This window comes from Piliocolobus tephrosceles, chromosome 12, assembly GCF_002776525.5.
Source record: "Piliocolobus tephrosceles isolate RC106 chromosome 12, ASM277652v3, whole genome shotgun sequence".
NCBI classification, from domain to species: Eukaryota; Metazoa; Chordata; class Mammalia; order Primates; family Cercopithecidae; genus Piliocolobus; species Piliocolobus tephrosceles.
This window is the reverse complement of record NC_045445.1, coordinates 80687125-80709282: the sequence shown is the minus strand read 5'-3', so window position 1 is coordinate 80709282 and position 22158 is coordinate 80687125. Positions and strand designations below refer to the sequence as shown.

Below are 22158 nucleotides of genomic sequence, written 5' to 3'. Positions count from 1 at the left end.
TTGCTAGAAAAACACCAGCAATGGTGTTTGTAGCGCTTATGGGTTCCTTGAATTTTACATTGGTCAAAGAAAATTGAGAGATCAGGACTACCACTAAAGAACATGTGCCACATACCACCTATGAAACTTCTTTAAAAAATAGATGAAAATCCAGCTTTCACATTTTAAAAATAGCCCCTTCCTTTTTGAGGCTAGGGGATAAAAATATGCACATATTCCAAAGAATTCTTTGTGTGAACAGGTGACCCCTTCCCACAGTCTCTGTAATTAATTGAGAAATTAAAGTTGGTTGGCCTTTGAGATCTCTTGTAAAAAAAAGAAAAAAAAAAAAAAAAGGCAGAAGGTCTTGGATATTTTGGAACAAGAGTCCACTATTCTGCCAAGACAGTGTGTTATTGTTATTGAAGTGTCTCTCAACAAAACGGTATTGAGTGGTGAGGACGTGATTTTGATTAGGTGGAATGACTCAGCTCTTCCCCTTAAAGAAGAGAGGACTTGTCAGAGCCTTACTTACCTCATGATCTGGGATCTCAGAGGATAGTGTTTTCCCTAGGATGACCCCGGTCAAGTATGTCCAGCATCGAGCCGTGTTGGCAAGGTTATAGCCTCCTGTCTCCATCAAGAATTGTGAAGTTAGGAAAGAATAGTCACAAAACAGCAGGAGAGGGAAGGGGGGTAAGGAAAGAGAGAAAAATGTTTTAATAAAAGACAACCTCAAATTGCAGAATTTCCCCTAAATATCCCTTTGTGATATTTTTAAACCACCTATTAGGCAGAATTTGGTGGACCAGTCAAATCATGCACAGTGTAAAACTGGGCAGTCCAAGGTCTGCAAAGATTAAAGAGGCTCTCATCTCTCCAAAAATATGTACCTGAGGAATCCAAACTCCTCAGTTCCATCAAGAGCCATCAGCAAGACTCAGATCTCTGGATCCAGATCTCTTGAGGTGATCTACCCAATGGAAAGATTTCTGTGATGAATTTTGCAATAATTCTATAAAATGACTGCTGAATGTGATTTGTATTTTAAAACTATTGGCAGATCTAGCCCTAAAAACCCAGGAAAGAGAAAAGGAAAACGCTGACAAAAACAGACTTCCTTCTTTTAATATCAGCATTCCTTTTTGCCACAAAACATAGGCCTGGTGGCAGAGATCAAAGAAAGTGAGATGTGGAAGGGACTGTTGATGGATGCTCTGACCCATCTCATCAGGTCCTGTCACAATCACCCAACAGCCATATTATACTGGCTAATAATCAGCATATTTTTGTGCTGAATAGATGTGCTCTGCCATGCAAGCATTCAAACATTGGCCTTTAGCTAAATTCTAAGAGTATAAGGGTAAAATGGAATGATTTCCTAATCTCAATGCAGCCTAAGGGAAACAGAATCTGGTCGATTTTAGATAGGGTGACCATATAAATTATCATACAAAATGGTATACTTTTAAAAGTAAAAGAGGGCACTATTAATCATTACACTGGGATAACATGTATAAACTAGAACATATAGTCACCCTTTTCTTAAGCTTTTCTACTATTTGAAGGGTCATGGATGCTTTGAGTATGTCTTTTAGGCCTCAATGGGGTCCACTGAAGCTTGGGGATGTGGCTCTCTTTATGAACTGTGTGTTAATAGGGGCTGAGAATTTCAGTTAAATAGTACAGGTATTATTTTAAATACTCCCGACACAAAAAAACTTGAATTTATAAGATAGACTTATTTGGTATATTTAATTTCAAAAAAGGTCACTATAGGTTTTGTTTAGGTAGTAAACTATCTCTGGTACATATACAATATGATTTGATTTGCAAAAATTCCATTTATGCACAAGCATTTTCAGGAATACACATATTTCCTAAGAAAAGTTAAATATTCAAATGTCAAAACTTTGGGCTAAGAAAGCAAAAAGGCTTTAGAGCATGCTAACAGACTTTTAATGTAAAGACTATAGCCTCAAACAAAAGTCATGTTCTAACCTGATGTATATAGTAGAAAGGTCTCTTCCCCTCCTTAGCTGTACCTGTATCATAATCACCATCCTTAGTGCTGTCAAGGAAAGTAATATGTCACACAGTACTTATCAATTTTATCTTTTTCTTCAGTTGAAGTTAATATATTTCTTGCCAGCTTTTCGTAAGAGGTTGTCTCTTGTAAGTACCTTTAATTTTGAGCCTTCTAGAGTTTGAGGCTGCCAAAAGACCAGGCTTGTGTACTTGTGTTGAATGCCCACTCATTTAATAAGGCTTCCCCACAATTTCCTCTAACAGGTTGACAAAGCAACCAACAATTAGCTCTTCTATAATATACGCATTTTAAGCTCAATCTGCTTGACCATGTTATTTTAACACACCAATCTATTCATCCAATGAAATAAAGACTGTGCCAGGTAGGTAGACAGAAGATTTTAAGCAAGACATCTTTAAAGGTGGTAAATGTTGTGACAAGTTCCCTTCTCAAATGTATAAATGCTTCTACTGAATAGACTGGGCTTCCTTTTGGCTAAGTAATACAAATAATCAGCACACACCAAAGGCAAGAATGCCCAAGAGACTACAGATCTCTCAATTTTACTTCACTATAACAAATCCACGCTTTTTGGGGGAAGAGTCATTCTTGAATTCAGCTTATTTAATTAATTTGTGTGTTTACTACTTGCATACAAGTAGAGTTGGAATTTCAGTGACATGTTCCCAAAAGATGACTACTAGAACTGAAAATCAAATACTACACTGAGAGAAGATGGATCAGTCTACTGGGGTTAACATCTTATATTCTTAAGATTCGAGGTAACCTTTAACCAGAGGATCTTTGCTTCAGGAATTGAAATTTAGACTTTAGAGTGCCAAGAAGTCAATGCACATGCTAAGCTGAGAAGTGTGTCAGAGTATTTTCTTATGCTGAACTGTGGAGGTGGCAGATTTTATTGACTCAGGCTTCTGGGCCTCAGGTAGGTTGGTATTATCCAATCCAAGAAAGCCAAATTTTCCAAGTTCAGTGCCAATGTACAAAATGTGGAGGAAGGTCAACAAATTCTCCTGGTAATCTTCCTCTATACTCACCTCCTCCCAAAATGAGTGTTGCCAACTGCCATTGAAGGATGTACTTAAGACACTTGCCAATTCCCACTGGAGTCATGTTAAAGGAGCACATGGGATCCCCAGCTATTGTGTCAGCTCCCAACTGTAAGACCACTGCTTTGGGATTAAAGGCTTGGTATACTTCCTTTAGTACACTATATAAAATAGAAAGGATACAAAATATCAGAAAAATATAGGTCAGTTTGGTCTAGGGGTAGTGGTGGTGGTGGGGCAAGTTAGAGGTATAACTGAATTAGCAAATAGTTAAGGGGAAAAAACACAACCTGTCAAACTCATCAAACTTTCCACCTAAAAAGGGTGAATCAGACTATATGTAAATGATACCTTAATAAACCTGACTTACAAAATAATTTCCTCTACTTCCACCCTCATCAATGAACACATCTGTCCTTCTGTTTTAAAATTCAGACTTCCTTGAAATATTCATATTAATTTACCTTCAACAGCCATAGGACATAGTATACACATTTAGTCCATTTTAAAATCTGGGGAAATAAGATATACACTGAATAGTCATTAAGGGTTCTTTCTGATTATTTAAGATTAGGACCATACTTGGAGTTTAATCACCTGGTTCTCAATGGGGGCTGGGGAGAAGAATTACATGCTTTACAAGCATAGATGTTATCAGGTAAGTTTTTATTATGCAAAAGGACTAACGGGTTATGAAATGCAATCCTCCCTAATGCATATGTAACCAGGGTATTATAGGGAAGGGAACTGTAACAACTGATCTAAAATTATAAATCTGAAAGCACCCTAAAGAACAAATTGTAGTGTAACAATGAGCATAATTTTGGATAGAATCATTCAATGCTACCTAGTCAACCTAGCTTTTTTTTTTTGATAGAACACTTGTAGATGAAAAGGAAGATGTCAATGTGACAGACGACCTTAGTCAAGCTTTCAGTATTATCATTAATTGAACACTGACAGTGTCCAGAATACATTCCTAGGAGTTATAAAGTCTCTGCTCTCAAGGGGCTTACAATCTACTTTCCAGACAGAATATATACCAGCCCTCAAGGGCCTGAATAACTCTTACGGAGACGTATAAACAAGTGCAAATTAACATACATCAGAGTTGAGAAAATACAGAGTCAAAAAGTGATCAAAAATGTTGAGGTTAATGACCTCTTCATAATCAACATGTCAAATTACACCAGTGCAGCAAGACCAGAAATATCCCAGATCTTTCTGAAAATGCAAAAGGAATTCAGAGACATAAAAAGCCATCCTCCCAAATCCATATGTAACAAGGGTACTGAAATTACTGAATAGTGCTCACCCACAGAGGCATTCCTTGACTCAAAGGACTGTTTTGTTTTGATTTCTCATCTACACAGAAGAATATTGAGTGATCGTAGAGATTATAAGAATATTATACAAATAATGACATATGATCCTTAATACAAGGATACTTGGGCCTATTCTCTCTTTCATATGCTTATCTCCTGGGTGCAGAGGGAAGATAAGCTAACTGAATAGTTTAGACGACATTTATTGAGCATCTACACGTACAGAGCACCCTATTAGCTGCTGCTGGGAGACACAGAGGAAGGCGTGATGTCTGTTCTAAAAAGGTTTCTAGCTTAAGGAGGGGGAGGAGGGGGAGGCAACAAGACTAATGTTCTGTTCATTCATTCTTTCCCTCACTCACCACACATTTTCCTGAGCATCCACTGTGTGCCCAGCATGTAACTGTACCAGATGCTGCAGGAACAAAGATGAATATGATACAACGCCTAGCTTCATGTAGCCCAGAAATAGAGGGAAAGACACAGACTATGTCAATAAATAATTAAAATACAACGATAAATGAAGTGTCAGAAATGGTACAGAGTAGGGAATAATCAACTTTTCCTGAGGATTTTAAAAAGGCTCTACAGAAGTAACTCTTGACTTAGGTCCTAAAAGATGAGAACTACAGTGAGCCAACTCTCAAGATGGCTAAACTGAAAAATGGTAACAATGATTTCTGGTAAGGATGTGGAGAAACCAGATCATAAACATACCTTGCTGGTGGGAACGTAAAATGATGTAGCCACTCTGGAAAACAGTTTGGCAGTTCCTGTCAAAACTAAAAATAGACTTACCATATGACCTAGTAATTGTACTCTTGGGCAATGTACTCCAGATAATTTAAGACTGATTTTTGTGTAGGAACTTGTACACGAATGTTGATAGCAGCTCAATTTGTAATAGCCATACATTGGAAACAACCCAGATGCACTTCAACAGATAAATGGTTAAACAAACTGGTACAACCATGTCACTGGAATATTGTTCATTAATAAAAAGGAGCAAACTACTGATACATGCAAAAAAAATCCTGATGGCTCTCAAGGGAATTATGCCGGGTCAATAAGGCCAATCTCAAAAGATTGTCTGCTGCATGAGTCCATTTACATTACATTTGCAAAATAATAATTACAGAGATGGAGAATAGATTAGTTGGTTGCCAGGGGTTAGGGATGGATGTAGCTACAAAGGCGTAGCATGAGGGAGCCTTGTGATGATGGTACTGATCTGTATCTTGATTGTGGTTGTAGTTATGCAAGGCTACATGTGTGATAAAATTGCATAGAGCCACACACAAACACACACACACACACACACATATGCATGTATAGCTGGTGAAATCTAAATAAGCTCCATGGCCTGTACCAATGTCCAATATCAACTTCTTCATTTTGATGCCATAATATAATTGTATAAGATGTCAACATTGGGGGAGGCTGGATGAAGGGTACATGGGACTTCCCTATACATTTTTTTGCAACCTTCTGTGAATCTGTGATTATTGTGCAATAAAAGTTTTTTTTAAAAAGTGTAGAAATTTATAGGTATGTAGGGTGACGATAGGGAATTTGGAGGCAGAGATGATTGTGGGGTTACTGGTAGGGGACTAAGTCCAGAGAAGGAAGTATGCATACAGGAGCATGAAGGCTTGACAGCGGGAGTGGCGGGATGAGGCTACAGAGGTAAACGTGGGCTATATATACCCGGCAGGCTAATGAGTTTGGACTTTTGCTTAAAGGGTACAAAATGTCTCAAACATTGTATGGGTGCATGTGCGCATCTGTGTGTGTGTGCTTTGAAGGCATAATTAGATTTCCATTTTAAAGATACTGAAGCTCTACTGTAGGATACCCTGAAGGTTGATGAGGGCTTTTGCAACCATCCAGGCCAGTGACAGCAAGGATAAGGAGGAAGAGACAGATTTGGGAGAAATTTATATGGTAGAATCGATAGGGTTATACAGAATGACACACAAGAAAAGCATATACATATAACATTTGTGAGTGTTTGGTATTTAGGAGAGAGGAAAGGATAAAGGCAGGCAGGTGTTTCTGGAGTAGTTGTTTTGATTACAGCCACGTAGGGAAAATAAGTCCTCAAGGAGTTCTGATAAAGAGGGCTCTGGATGGGTATTGAAAAGGTTGATAAGAAGCTTTGAGAAAGGTAGGGCATTTTGTACATAGTGCAAACTTCAAAGCAACTGAAGTAAGGGCAGCTTACAGAGGGCTGGATGGTGAACACTTTTAAATTCAAGACTGGAAGTTTTCATTTGATTTGACAGTCAAATGGAAACCATTGGAGAAATATGAGGTAAGTACTAATGTTGCTGAAAAATTATGCTTAGGAATTTAGCTTTTTGCTGTTGCATGTAAGGTCAAAGTGACAAAGTCAACCCCACAGGGGTTGGCAAAAAGGGTATTGAAGCATTCTAGTCATGATGGCAGCAGGAAGCAAGGTAAGGTAAATTTGGAAAAAATTGGGAGGGCTAATTGACAGAGTAGGAGTGGAGCATCAAAGAAGAAAACACTGTGTCAATTCCTCCAGAATTCCCAGGATGGGAAAAGAAAAACTGGAATATTATTTTTCCTATTGCCACTTCCAAATCTAACATTCTTTCCTCTCATCAATCACTCCCTCTTTTGAGTCAACGTCATTTGATAATATTACTCAAATACTATCAAAGTTCTTATCTTCCACCTCCCTTGGGGATTTTAGCACCTCGTTCACAATTTTTCTCATTCTCCCTTTCCTTGTCATCATTTTCTGCAGTTCAATATTCATTCCCTCACTCAAACCTTGATTCAAACACTAGAGACACAGAAATAAGCAAGACTCAAGAAGCTTCTGGTCCATTAGGGGAAGAAAACAGGAAAACAAGTAATTGTGATAAGTGCTATAATATTCATTCATTCACTCATTTCATTCATTCTTTCAACAAAAGTTAATTGAATGCCTACTATAGGTACTAGGTTGGGCAATGGGTTCACAGTATTGAACAAGAGATCTATTCTTTCCCCCATGCCTGTCCTAACTCTCTAACATCACAGTTTCTTTATCTTTTCAACAATAGTGATGTCCACCTGCACTCTACTTTATTCCTAATCATAGACACACTTTGGGGCCTGATAAAGAAGCACTTGGAATTGCTCTTCTTCTAAGACCCTGAACTCTGAACTACTTTCTCCATCTACAATTTTCTATCTTTCCAATTCCTATTGCATTTCCTGTTTATTCTTACTGTAACTTCTATTCCCTAGTTGTTTTCCCCCTATTTGCAAAGTACACCATCCTATATATATTTTTTCTTTTGAGACAGGGTCTCAGTCTCTCGCCCAGGCTGGAGAGCAGTGGCATGATCATGGTTCACTACAGCTTTGACCTCGTGGGTTCAAGCAGTCCTCCCACCTCAGCTTCCCAAGTTGCTGGGACTATAGGCCACCACATCCAGCTAATTTAAAATTTTTGTTTGGTACACATGGGGTCTCACTTTGTTGCCCAGGCTAGACTCGAACTCCTGGGCTCAAGTGATCCTCCCACCTTGGCCTCCCAAAATGCTGGGATTACAGGCGTGAGCCATCATGCCCAGCTCAGCCTATCTTTTGACTTCATTTGCTTCATTACTCATTCTGGAGAATACGATTAGTCATTTTGAAAACTTACTTTAGCACCCTAGTTCCCTCACACCTTTGCCATTTTTGCCTTGTCAGTCCTTAAGCCCTTGGATGAACCACACCATCAGAGTTTTCTCTCTATTCTGCTGGAGGAAGCTGAGAAATCAAGTGAATTGTTTCCATTAGAGTTTATGCTTATAACTCCAATTCAACAAATTCTACAAACACTAATTGAGTGATTCACATGGGCCACACACTCTCTACAGCTTGGCCATCTTTCACTTTACCTCCAAGTGATGAAGAATTACGTTTCATACAGCAGCTAGTCTAATTTTTGAAAAATACAAATATAATGAGAGGACATTCTTGATATAAAAAATTAAACATGGCCAGTCACGGTGGCTCATGCCTGTAATCCAGCACTTTGGGAGGCCGAGGTGGGCAGATCACTTGAGGTCAGGAGTTTGAGACCAGTCTGGCCAACATGATGAAACCTTGTCTCTACTAAAAATACAAAAATTAGCTGGGCGTGGTGGCAGGCACCTGTAATCCCAGCTACTCAGGAGGCTGAGGCAGGAGAATCACATGAACCTGGGAGGCGGAGGTTGCAGTGAGCTGAGATCGCACTACTGCACTCCAGCCTGGGCGACAGAGTGAGACACAGTATCAAATAAATAAATAAAGGTCTATCAAAAGTGAAAAATCTCCCTGTTTCCATCTCAACTTCCACCCTAGAGGTAACTGCTGATTAAGTTTGTTGTGTATCTTTCTGGATCAAATTTTTCTGCCTCGTACTGGACAGAACTGGTTGAAGCTATGAGTAATGAGTGCCTTTCTTTACCTCTTTTCTCTACCTGAAAATGTCCTCCATCATATTTCTTCTCCCCTTCCAGCTTAATTTATCCTTCTAAGCACTAAATCCTCTTTTGTTGCTTTAAGGGTCATGTATTACCAATGAGCTCTTTTCTTACATCTTCAGTCCCTGAATTCCTGCTGATTCAGTTCCTGTAGGTTGTAAGTTACAAGTTGCCCATCTATCCCTCCCCTTCTTAGCATTGTCCAACTTATCCACATACTGGCCACCTATACATACTTCTTGCAATTCAGAATCTGATCTTACTGCTCTCCTGAAATTGCTCTCTTAAAGGTAGAGAGACCTCTGGATTACCATATCCAAAAGCCTTTTCTCTGTTATCTTTTTCAAACTTCTTAGAAGCAACTGACAGTTGATTCTAAGAAGTTGATTCTAAAAAATCTGCAGCTAGTTATCAGGGGCTACAGTTCCAGTAAAAAATATATATTTTAAAAGTAATTTTAAAATAAGTTTATTGATCTTCATATACTATACAATTCCCTCATTTAAAGTGTACAATTCAATGGCTTTTAGCATATTCAAAGAGTTGTGCACACATCACAATGAATTTTAGAATATTTTCATTGTCCTCAAAAGAAACCCTGAACCCATTACCAGTCACTATCTATTCCCACCACTCTTCAACCCCTAGCCCCTGGCAATCACTAATATACTTTCTGTCTCTATGAATTTGTCTAATTTTGACCTTTCATATCAGTGGAATCATATAATGTTTTCTTTTGTGACTGTCTTGAAGGTTCATTTGTGTTGTAGCATGTATCGGTACTTCATTCCTTTTTACGGTTGAATAATATCCAATTGCATGGATAGACCACATTTTATCCATTTAACGGTTGATGTTTTTCCACTTTTTGGCTGATATTAATATTGCCACTATAGTATACTACTACAGATATACATGTACAGGTTTTGTGTAGACACATTTTCAATTCTCTTGGGGATATATACCTAGGAGTAGAATTGCTGGGTCATGTGGCAACTCTATGTTTAACCATTTGAAGAACAGCTAGACTGTTTTCCACAGTGGCCACACCATTTTACATCCCCATCAGCAATATATGAAGGTTCCAATTTCTCCACATCTTCACCAACACTTGCTATTTTTTGTTTTGTTTCATTTTAAATTAATTATAACCATCCTAGTGGGTGTGAAGTAGTGTCTCACTGTGGTTTTGATTTGCAGTTTTCTGATTAGTAATAAAGTTGAATATCTTTTCATGTGCGTAGTGGATATTTGTATATCTTCTTTGAAACAATATCTATTTCAACCCTTTGCCCATTTTAAACTGGGTTATCTTTTAAAATGGAGTTGTAAGAGTTCTTATTCTAAATATGTCTCTTATCAGACACATGATTTGCAAATATCTACTCCCATTCAGTGGATTATCTTTGCACTCTCTTGATAGTGTCCTTTGCAGCACAAAGTTTTAAATTTTGATGAAATTCAGTTTATCTATTTCTTCTCTTTTTGCTTATGTTTTTGGTGTCATATCCAAGATACCACTTCCTATTCCAACATCATGAAAATTTACATCTATGTTTTCATCTAAGAGTTTTACGGTTTTACCTCTTACATTTAAGTCTTTGATCTATTTTTAAATTAATTTTTATGTATGGTGTGAGGTAAGGGTCCAACTTTATTCTTTTGTATATTGATACATCCAGTTGTCCTATCATCATTTATTGAAAAGACTGTCCTCTCCCCCATTGAATGGTCTTGGCCCCTTTGTGTAAAATCAATTGACTATAAATGTGGGGGTTAATTTCTGGACTCTGAACTCTGTTCCATTAATCTATATGTCTGTCCTCATGCCAGCATGACAGAGCTTTGATTACTGTAGTTTTGTAGTAAGTTTTAAAGTTGAGAAGTTTGAGTTTTCTAACTTTGTCCTTCTGTTTCAAGATTGCTTTTGCTATTCTGGGTTAGATTTCTGGATACATTTTAGGATTAGATATGTCCATTTGTGAAGAGAAGTCAGCTGTGATTTACAGCTCCATTTGGACCATGCTAAACTTGTCGTCTTACCTCTTCTATTCCCTATCTCTGTTAATGATATCCATCTTTTCAGTCACCCATGTTCACAACAGGAATTTGAAAGTCACCCTTTCAGATTCCTCCCTTTTCCTGTTCCTCTCCAATTACCAGTCTTCCACCAATCTCTCTCTTATTCCTTCTTCTCCACTCCCACTGCAGTACTCTAATCTAGCCCTTATGACCACCTTCATGGATTACACCAATAGCTTCCTAATCAGTTTCCCTGCCTCAAGTCTCTTCCCTCTCCAATCCTTCATACATACAACCATCGAATTAATTTTCCTTAGGGAAATAGTTTTGATAAAGTTACTTCTTAATTCAAAAACCTTTTACATCCCTCCATTGTCTTTGGAGACACTTAATATTCTTAGGCTGTGATCCAAAGTGCTTTGTAATCTGACTATGGCCTACCTTTAAAATCTTATTTTCCAATAACAACTTAACCTATATTATGCTATAGGCAAACTGAACTCTCCATTATTCACCTCACTTACCTTGTATTTTCTTGCAAGTATGCCTTTTGTCATGTACTTACTTGTGCCTGAAAGTTACCTTTCTACATGTCTACATCATAGCCATTCTTTAAAGGCGAGCTTAAATTTTATCTACTCCATGAGTGAGAATGATAATAATGATGATAACAGCCAACATTTATTGAGCACTTTATTCAGAATAGAGCACTGTTCTATGTATTTTACATGTATTAGCTCATTTGACCCTCATAATAATTCATAACAGGTATTATTTTTGATCCTATTTTACAGACAGGGAAACTACCATACAGAGAGGTAAAGAAATCTGTACAAAATCACACAGCTATTAAGTGGCAGAGCTGATTTTTGAACCCAGGCATTCAGGCACCAGAGTTTTTGCTCTAAACTACCACAATATATCTGCTTCCATGACTTACTAAGCTACTATGCATCAGATACTATGTCAGTCACTTTACCCACATTATTTCAATGTAACAGCAGACGCTGTTGCCAAAACTTTACTGGGAAGAGTGTTAACCTTCCCAAGCAAGCATTGATCTTATGATTCCCTCATTCTAAAACCTTCAGTGGCTCCCAGAATGTTTACAGAATATGGTACAAATTTTCATAGCTAAGAATTCCAGCTCTTCCATGATGTGGTTCCCACCCACGTTTCCAATCTTCTTTGCAACTTCTCCTTCATGCACTTTACAGTCCAGCCAAACTAAAACCACTGCTATTCTTTGTGCATAGCTCAGCCTCTCCCAACTTTGATCTTGCTGTACCCTGTGTGTAGAACATCCTTCCCTACAATCTCTGTATATTCAAACTTGACCCAGATTTTATAAACACTCATATACATTCACACACTTTGTAAAGACAGAGTAATTAGCTACCCTTTAGAAACCAGATCAAATGTTACCTCCTCAATTACGCCTTTTTCTGAAGTATTTTCTCTCTTTGAATACCCACAGCATTCTATCTCTTATGGTTCTTACAATTTTCTATGTTTTATTTATTTAAATGTGTGTGAATATGAAAATCAATCTCTATTTATTTATCTAACATTTTAAAATTTCCACTAACTTCCTCAAGGGTAGAATCAATACTTTATACATAGTAGGCATTCAATAAATAGTCATTAAATGAATAAATGAATGAAATGTCACTCCAGATTGCTTTTGGGAAAGTTTCCCTAACCACTGTAACAGTACTGTTTGCTACACCGCAAATCATTAATTTTTCATCTTGTGAAAGTATAAAATCTCTTATCCAGAAAGGAGGGGGAGAACAGGCATTTCTTTACACTACATTAGTAACTTCCCTATAAACATACAAGATATTCATTTAAAATGCAGTTTTCTTGATGAGAAACCTGATCCTTCAGTATTCAGTAGTCTAGTTTTCAGACAAGGCTATGCAAATGAGGAAGAGAAGCTGTGGCAGCTGCTTCCACAGGCCTGGATTTGGGGCAGGGGGTTCATGCCTGAGGAGAATAAAAGCCAGAGTGGTGACATTAATGATGTTTTTGGATAAAATAAAAGCCCAAGAACAAAATCATAGAGTTATTCTCTTTTCTTTGATTCCATCAGGGTAGGCCACAGCTTCTACTGTGTGCCTTTGAGATCTTTCACTGGTGCTTCTTTACCTCTAATACCAGGGGCTGAACATGTTTTTTTTTTTTTGGTAGTTGTTGTTATTTAGACAATCAATATCCTAAAAGATTCATCTCAGGGCAATGGGATGCCAGAGCAATGGCGTTATAGTCACCCTTAACCAATATTGGTGGTGGAGTCTGGTAACCCTAACTTGTCCCTCTAGCAAGACCTCTGATGGGTTCATGCTCCCAGAAGGTTTAGTCTCCTGACTTTCTACCTTGTACACCAGTCTAAACCAGTCTTGTTATCTTCATGCTTTCCAACAGACACTCTCAGCACCCTGTAGAGACTCCCTCAATAGAGATTAAAGAAAGGAGAAATTCAAAGTTGAAAAACCAAGAAGGGTAGGATGCAGAGGGAGAGAAGAGAAAAATATTTGCTACTAACACTTTGAATTATCAATGTCAGCCTGAGAAAAGTTATTGCCAGCAGCAAAACCCCTTTCTAAGACATAAATTTTAAACCTATTGCATTTGATGGGATTGAGAGGCAGACTGTGTTAAGGACCCAAAGTATTACTAGTCAGTCCCAAATGGGAGCCGTTCAACTTTCCATAGGTATGTTTTCTCTAAATTCTCTCAGTCCTATTTGAGCTCAGGTACTGCTGACTCATTCTGCAACAACTCAACCTGCCAGGGGATGCAGCATATGGTAAATGCCTCAATGACTTCTGAATATCTATTACAAATGGTTCAGGGATGCAGGGATTTGGGAGGAGGGAGGTTGCCTTGCAGTGAGCAAGATGTGTCATTTTGTTGGAGAACATGGGTGCCTCTTGGACATATTCAGAAGACATTTAATTTTCTCTAAATTTCTTTTTCTGCTTTTAGCATCAGACAAGCAGTACTCGTTCCATGAACTTCTAAAAACATGAAACAAACAAACAAACAAAAAAACACCAAATCCATAAAATAAAAGACAAACCTTAAACTCCCCAACCAACCAACCAACCAACCAACGAACCAGCAAATAACCTCATATCCCTTTCACTGTTTTAATTTTTGTGACGTAATTTCTTAACATTTTAAAGGGGCATCTTTTCTCTCACTGCTGAGTCTATTATACAGAAACATAGGTTCGAACGGGCATCTCTTTCTAACATGCCTTGTAGTAGGTAATTCTACTCATCAAGTACGTGTCACCTTGGCAACAGAAAGGGCTGCATACTATTTTTAGCATATTCTTACTTATCTCTCACTATACCTCTTAGAAGTAAACCATTCTCATTCACACAACGGAAAATGAGTCATACAGAATTAAAGTCATCCAGTGTTTGCATGGCACCTTACCAGTGGCCTTGAATCGTCAGAGCTAGAATTAGAACACTAATTCTAATTCGAATGCAATGCTCTTGTTACTAAATCCCAATGGTCTTTGGCTCTCTTCATTCTGAGAGGCCAGATGACCTAGCAAGCAGAGTGTACATTATCTGGGCAGGGGGTAGGGTGGGAAGAGAGGTAGGCTGGTTTGGAGAGCTAAGTTAAAAAACAAAAAATGGAAGAAGACCTAAATAATATGAATCCTAAGGCTATCTGTGCTATTTGATCTGGGGTAGGTCATTTAACTGCTCTGTAACCACCAGGAGTGCTCATAGTGTAGAGCATTCTGCTCTGTGTCACACCATTTGACCATATGTCTCATCTCTCCCCCTTTGCAACCCTTACAGCACTCAGTTCAGGGAGAATGCTGGATTTGGAGTCAGATAAGCTTGGATCCAGTGTTTGCATGGCAACTTGGACAAATCATTTCTCTGAACCTCAGTTTCCTTCTCTGTAAAACAATAATATTCTCTCCCTCACAAGGTTGTTGTGAGGATTAAATGATATAACATTTGTGAAAGTTCTCCCAGCATCAGGCATATAGTAAATACTCCATAACATTGAATGAATAAATGAATGGCCTCAAGTCAGGCCCTTCGAGTGCTATGTTAATTATTTTAGTCCACTAGGATACTGGTGAGTTCAGCACAGCACACCAGAGCAGTGACTTCCTGAATAGTATTCTAATGGTCCCCAAAGGCAGAGAGAAATTTCATCGTGTCACTGCTGGGTTATACCTGTTCTGGGAATACAGTAATTCATTTTCCAGTGCTGCCAATCTATTACCTTTCACCAAACACAAAATTCACTTTAAGAAGGGACAGAAACACAAGTGCCTTTCTGTTATATAGATGTTGGGAGAATATATTATTAAAATTGAAACCGACTTCTCTGATTTCTTAGGCAAAAAATCAGATTGGAAGCCAAACAGCTATTTGGCCTTTGTAGACCCTGGATAGCAATGCCCTTGGGGGAAAGGGGAGTGTTGGAGTCATTCCAAACTATAGTTACAACATTTGTGTGTATATTTACTGCTTGTGCTTATGCTCTCTGCACTTAGTTTTTACTCTCTAAGCCTTGAAGAATTCACAATTTACCTAGAGCACAGTTTAATACATATGGGTGGGAATACAGGCCTATATCTCTGTTTCTCATTTCCTAATCATATTTTCTACCTTCCTTATATAACTGATACCTCTTCTTTTCCAATTCAATTGCTCACTTTTTGAACTTAGGCGAACAATAGTGATTTGTTAACAATAAACATGCCCCTAGCCCTTGCCTCAGTCTTCTTTACCCCTGAGGGCCTTCCTAAGATTCAAAGCCTGAAATCCTGCCATATAGTTAGCACCTGGCGCAGCTCATCAAAATATAATATCCTTTCCCAGATGATTGGAAATCTCTGCAATGCCGTCATACAATGAGGTGTGCAAGAAAGAGTTTGGGGATTGATTTTCATCATTAACTTGATATTGCATGGTTTTTGTGGGGCTTAAAAAGAAACGCATTTTTATTACTTTTAAGTACTGCACATAGAATAACTCCAACTCATCATATTTTAACAGTTACTTTTCTGGGGCAGGATGTATGCTAAACATGCCTATGTTAGAGTGTCTGGTGGATCATTTAGGATCAGTGTCCTGTTGCTTGATGAAATCCAGATCACGTCAATGAAATCCAGATGGGGAAACTGGATCTCTGGCAATGGCTGCCAGATCTTCTCCATATGAAATCTCTCTAGTCTGTATGCAAATTCAAAACTCCATATCCTGGAAATCCCAAACCAATCAAGTGGCGCTCCGCTTCTTAGTTACTGGACTAAACACAGGGAAGCGATTCATTCTTCCCTGAGGAAATAAGCATTTCTTACATACATCTATCTTGGCACAAAAAGGGCTGGCTAAGCAAATTAATAGTGTAAACAGGACTGCACTGGGGAATGTTTGTCCTACTTAGGAGAATAAACTTTTTATGCACTTTGTGCATATACACTTACATACAAATAATTGATATGCTAATTACAAATGATTCTTAAAGCCCCTTCCCTGAGGTGCTGTACTATGCTGTTAGTCTAGTTCGAATTACTAGCATGTCCAGTGCTTGAAAGTAATAAAAATGCATTTAAAAATATCCCATGATTCAGACTGGCTTTCCTCTAATTAGGCTGAGTTAGTGAGGCTTGCCTGTATTTAAATAAGATAGATATTTTTCCACTTTACCCCTAACATATTTAACATGGTCTCCCTCCCCTCTCTATTCCCCCATCCCCCTCAACAGGGAGCTGGCACACACAAACCCCTTAGCTTCTGGCTCACTATGCAATGGCACTTGCATCACCTCCAGGCAAACACATTGCTTTTAGCCCCTGGCACACACACATGCCCTTTTGCTTATTAACTTGTTAGCTGGTTATTTGATATAGCTTTTTTGAGCAGTTCTTTCCTTTAGTCCTTCTTTTTTTTTTTTTTTTTTTTGATGAAGTCCTGCTCTGTCACCTAGGCCGGAGTGCAGTGGCGTGATCTTGGCTCACTGTAACCTCCGCCTCCTGGGTTCAAGTGATTCAATCTGGCTCAGCCTCCCAAGTAGCTGGGACTACAGGCACGCACCACCATGCCCAGCTAATTTTTGTATTTTTAGTCGAGACAGGGTTTTGCCAGGTTGGCCAGGCTGGTCTTGAATTCCTGACTTCAAGTGATCTGCCCGCCTCGGCCTCCCAAAATGCTGGGATTACTGGTGTGAGCCACCGTGCCCAGCCCTTCAGCTCTTCTTTAAGTACCAATGGACATGGCTCTTTCCTGGTAGTACAATGGGTTAACAGTGCACACAGAGCGAAGTCCAGCCAACTTAACATCAGGCTTTTTCATCAGGTGCTGGATATTGGGTTTAACTAAATCTCTGTATAGTCCTTGTCAACACGTCACAACGAGGCAGCTCATCAGTCCTGGCAGCTGCTAGGTGTATGGCAATGTCAGGCACAGTCATTCAAAGCCATAACATGTTAAAGTAAAACCTAAACAGTAGTTTTTCTAGGCTACACTGAAGGGGCAGAGCAGTGACTAAAGAATGTGGGAGAGAGAGGATTAGGGCAGAGGTTGGTGGGGTGCATGGTGGAGAGCAGCTGAGAGGAATAATATGAATTTCGATGTTAGAATATCCTATGAAGCCCAGATTATAGTCAAGTCTGGGTTTCTTTTCAGGGCAGAGTTATGTTAAAGGGTGTAATTTTCAAGATTTCCATTTAGGAGCAAGGTCTTCCTATCTCTGGTGAGTTTCAGAGCATGTTTTAGCATCAGAACTTATTCAACTGCTGCCAAAGAATCAGGTCACTTGCTCCAGGGGGCAGGGATCAGTCAGCATAACAAGAGACCAGAGAAGAGGCACATCAGAGAAACAGCACAAACCCACAGAATTCCAGAAGACTGTCTTCCTTGATACAAATGAAACAATATACCTATGAAGACTTGTTTGCTCAAGGTGGGAGGGACTGTCATGATGGCAGGGCTACTTGGTGCAGTTCAGCAAACAGTCATAAAAGACATCAGTTGAGAAGGGAAGGAGAATATAAGAACTGTCCCTCTAACCACCTGGATTTTAAGCCCTAAGTATTAGGTGAGGGAAAACACCAGTTCACCACTGCAACCCTAAACAAATCCTGAGGACAGGCAGGGTGAGTTCACTGACTGAGGTTTCAGGATAACTCAGTGAAGCACAGTATCTCCTTCTTCCTAATTATCCTACATTCTGACACAGTTAATGCCTCTTGAATTTAATATTTTAAAAGGCACATCAAACTAGGAAGAATAAATGAATGGCTCACTTTGGCGTCATTTCCACCTGTGGCTAACACTAACAGTAACTTTAATTAGTGTCTGAGTCATCCATTTTCCAGAAACAACAGGTAATTTTACATCTTCCATACCCCGAGAGGCAGGATAAAAGTTTACGAAATAGAACAAAAGCATTTAACACAAATACCTTACTTATAGAGGGCTGAGTTCAAAGTACAAGGCTTATAGAATGAATTAGCAGCTTCTGTTACCTTAATCATTGGGCGAAAGTGAGCTAGTGATTATCAAGGTAGTGTAGCTGTGACCCAAATGAAGAGAGGTAGAATAAGTTTGTAAATAATTTTTTATCAGTTCTCAGATTGTAATGAAATGGGGAACGTATTAGCTTGTGCTCATGATGTTGTAAAGTCAAGAGACAACAGATGCTGGTGAGGCTGTGCAGAAATAGGAATGCTTTTACACTGTTGGTGGGAGTGTAAATTAGTTCAACCATTGTGGAAGACAGTGTGGCGATTCCTCAAGGATCTACCAGAAATACCATTTGACCCAGCAATCCCGTTACTGGGTATATACCCAAAGGAATATAAATCATTCTACTATAAAGACACACGCACATGTATGTTTATTGCAGCACTATTTACGATAGCAGACTTGGAACCAACCCAAATGCCCATCAATGACAGACTGGATAAAAGAAGTGTGGCATATATATACCATGGAATACTATGCAGCCATAAAAATGAATGAGTTCATGTCCTTTGCAGGGACATGGATGAAGCTGGAAGCCATCATTCTCAGCAAACTAACACTGGAACAGAAAACCAAACACTGCATGTTCTTACTCATAAGTGAGAGCTGAACAATGAGAACACATGGACACAGGGAGGGGAACATCACACACTGGGGTTTGTCAGGGGGGGGGGGGCCAGGGGAGGGAGAGCATTAGGACAAATACCTAATGCATGCGGGGCTTAAAACCTAGATGACGGGTTGATAGGTGCAGCAAACCACTATGGCACATGTATAACTATGTAACAAACCTGCACGTTCTGCACATATATCCCAGAACTTAAATTAAAAAAAAAAAAAAAAAAAAAAGAACTGCCCAAGACTAGGTAATTTATAGAGGTTCTGCAGGGCTGGGGAAGTCTCAGGAAACTTACAATCACGGCAGAAGGGGAAGCAAAGATGTCCTTCTTCACATGGCAGCAGGAAGAAGTGCAAAGTGAAAGGGGGAAAGTCCCTTATAAAACTATCAGATCTCATGAGAACTCACTATCATGAGAACAGCATGGGGGAATTGCCCCTATGATCTAATCACCTCCCATGAGGTCCCTCCCCTAACACGTGGGGATTACAATTTGGATTACAATTCAAGATGAGATTTGGGTGGGGACACAAAGCTAGACCATATCAGGGATGAAGATGGAAGGCTATATAATTACTTGTTCTCACATGCAAATTTCTAGAGGGTTCATCCCTTCTCATCAAATGAAAGAGAATTTTTAAAAACTTGTATTGCTTAAAATATTTATTTATGAATACGTGTGTGTATGCATTGCTTTTGCCACATCACCAGGCCTAAAGGAGTAAATTACACTTGTTGGGCTCTCTTTCACTGAAGATCTACCTGCTTCCTTTTTTTTTTTTTTCTTGAGACAGAGTCTCACTCTGTCATACAGGCTAGAGGGCAGTGGCACAATTTCAGCTCACTGCAAACTCTGTCTCTCAGGTTCAAGTGATTCTCCTGCCTCAGCCTCCTGAGTAGCTGGGATTATAGGTGCGCACCACCACACCTAGCTAATTTTTGTATTTTTAGTAGAGACGGGGTTTTGTTATATTGCCAGGCTGGTCTTGAACTCCTAGCCTCAAGCAATCTGCCTACCTTGGCCTCCCAAAATGCTGGGATTACAGGCATAAGCCACCTGTGCCCGACCCTACCTGCTTCTAAAATTGAATGATAAGGAACCTGGAGTCCCAGCTGGAAGATAAATTCTAGATGACTTATTATAATGAAAGAAAAACCAATCATAATTAAAACATCTCTTCTTTAAATATTAACAGTAAAAGTCAATAGTGAAAGGAAACATTTCCCTTAAATGCCCTTTAGTGATGTCCCTTTGTCCTCATACCATTCAACTGGTATTGGTTGAACAGCTTAGCATGAATGGAGAATCTCTACCCTTTATGCAGATATGGCCTTCCACGAGGACCAAGAGGTGGTATAAATTTTGCCTATAGTTTAAAAATGCATGATGTTAACAATTTTTAGCTATACTCATCTAAAACAACCACATGAAAAATATGTAATTCCATGAGAAGACCTCTATAAAATAACATGGGACACTATTCACTTTCTAAAGTAGGGAGTCAGGATTTTCTCCATTGAAAATGAAGGGAACGGTGGATTTACAGAATCTGCATGTTTTCAAACTTTAGGAATTGAAAACCTAAGAAGTTAATTCTGGCAATATTTATTCTTGTTTCCTATCTATAAAATTACAAATTAAATCCTTGGGATTAAACAATTCTTTTTTGGGCAAAAATCTAAGTTTCATCTTCACAAACAAACACAAAGGATTGCATATACTATGGATCATGTGGTTCATTTGCATAGTTAAATGGTTTCTATTTTGGGGAGGGGATTTTCTACAATCCCCTGAGATACAGCTTTCCAAGAAGTCCCAGGGATGGTATTTTTTTCTTTGTTTGCAACCATTAAGTTTCTCACTTCCATGTGACACTTTGGGGAAAATGTAGTCAATAGTTAAGAGGCAGACAGATGTGGGTTCAAACTCAAGCTTCACCATTTACTAATTGTGAGACCTTAAGAAAGTCAATCTTTTCTCTAGTTTTCTCATATCTCATGAGAAATCAGAATGTATTACAATTCCCATTGTAAAATGGCAATACTAATAGCTACTTTTGTAGGTATTATAGATTGCTACAGGGATCAAATGAAGCAATATAAATGTTTAGTGTAATTACTGGCACAGGCAAGGGTTCCCTTAGAGCTAAGCTCCAGGGTACAGAAGCCTCATCTGCCTCATTTGCAAGTACCAGTCATAGAGTAGATAATACATTTTTTGGTCAAATGAATGAATAAAATGCTTTTATTATACTTAAAGATACACACACAACAATGCATGTCAAATGTTAAGCACAGCATCAGGCAAACAATAAACTATGTAGCTTGGTAGCTCCTCCCCCAACTCTCCTTTTCGTCGTGAATGTTTTTAAAACCCTATTGATATAGTTTGAATGTGCGTCCTTTCCAAATATCATGTTGAAATGTGATCCCCAATGTTGGAGGTAGGGCCTGGTGGAAGGTATTTGGGTCTTGGAGGTGGATCCTTCATGAATGGCTTGGTGCTGTCCTCATGGTAATGAGTTAGTTCTCACTTTATGAGTTAATAAGAGCTGGTTGTTAAAATAACCTGGAACTTCCTCCTTTTTCTCTTGCTCCCTCTTGTTGTGTGATATGCTGACTCCCCCTTTGCCTTCCATCACAATTGTAAACTTCCTGAGGCCTCATCAGAAGCTGAGCAGATGCTGGCACCATGCTTTTACAGTCTGCAGAACTGTGAGCCAAATTAACCCCTCACTATTTATAAATAACTGTCACAGGTATTCCTTTATAACAATGCAAAACAGACTAACATACCTATAAAGTGACTTGAGGTGCTCAATTCTTTTATAGGAAGGTCAGAGTGGCTTCAGAGAGCTGAATTTTGGCCCCAGACCCCAGGAATTGATCCTATGCCTAAAATACCATTGACATGTATTTCAGAAGCAATGATAGAGTCTAAGAAAAATTCTCATGCCATAAACATATAATAGAAAGATACTATAGTTAGTATTAGTAATGTTTTTTCTTCCTTGTTGGGTATCAGTGGGGGCTCAGTATAGACAGACAAAAAGATTCTACCCAGGAATAAAAACTTAGGCTTTAATGAGCTATTCCTTTAATGACTCTGCTGTTGTCCTAGACAGCAA

At 38.8% G+C, this 22158-nt stretch overlaps 1 protein-coding gene across 3 annotated transcripts in view; it reads right to left on the bottom strand.

Moving 5' to 3' along the window:
* Window positions 1-22158, bottom strand: part of HDAC8 (histone deacetylase 8) — a 265909-nt gene that overhangs the window by 140861 nt on the left and 102890 nt on the right. For 2 of the 3 annotated variants that reach the window (XM_023202115.1, XM_023202116.1), the window contains exons 8-9: window positions 3064-3236; window positions 515-609 (exon numbers count right to left, since the gene is read on the bottom strand). In XM_023202115.1, the coding sequence (XP_023057883.1) occupies window positions 515-609; window positions 3064-3236 (268 nt within the window). Of the gene's footprint in view, window positions 1-514; window positions 610-3063; window positions 3237-11570; window positions 12884-22158 lie in introns of those variants that run through there. The other variant, XM_023202117.1, reaches the window with a different exon arrangement.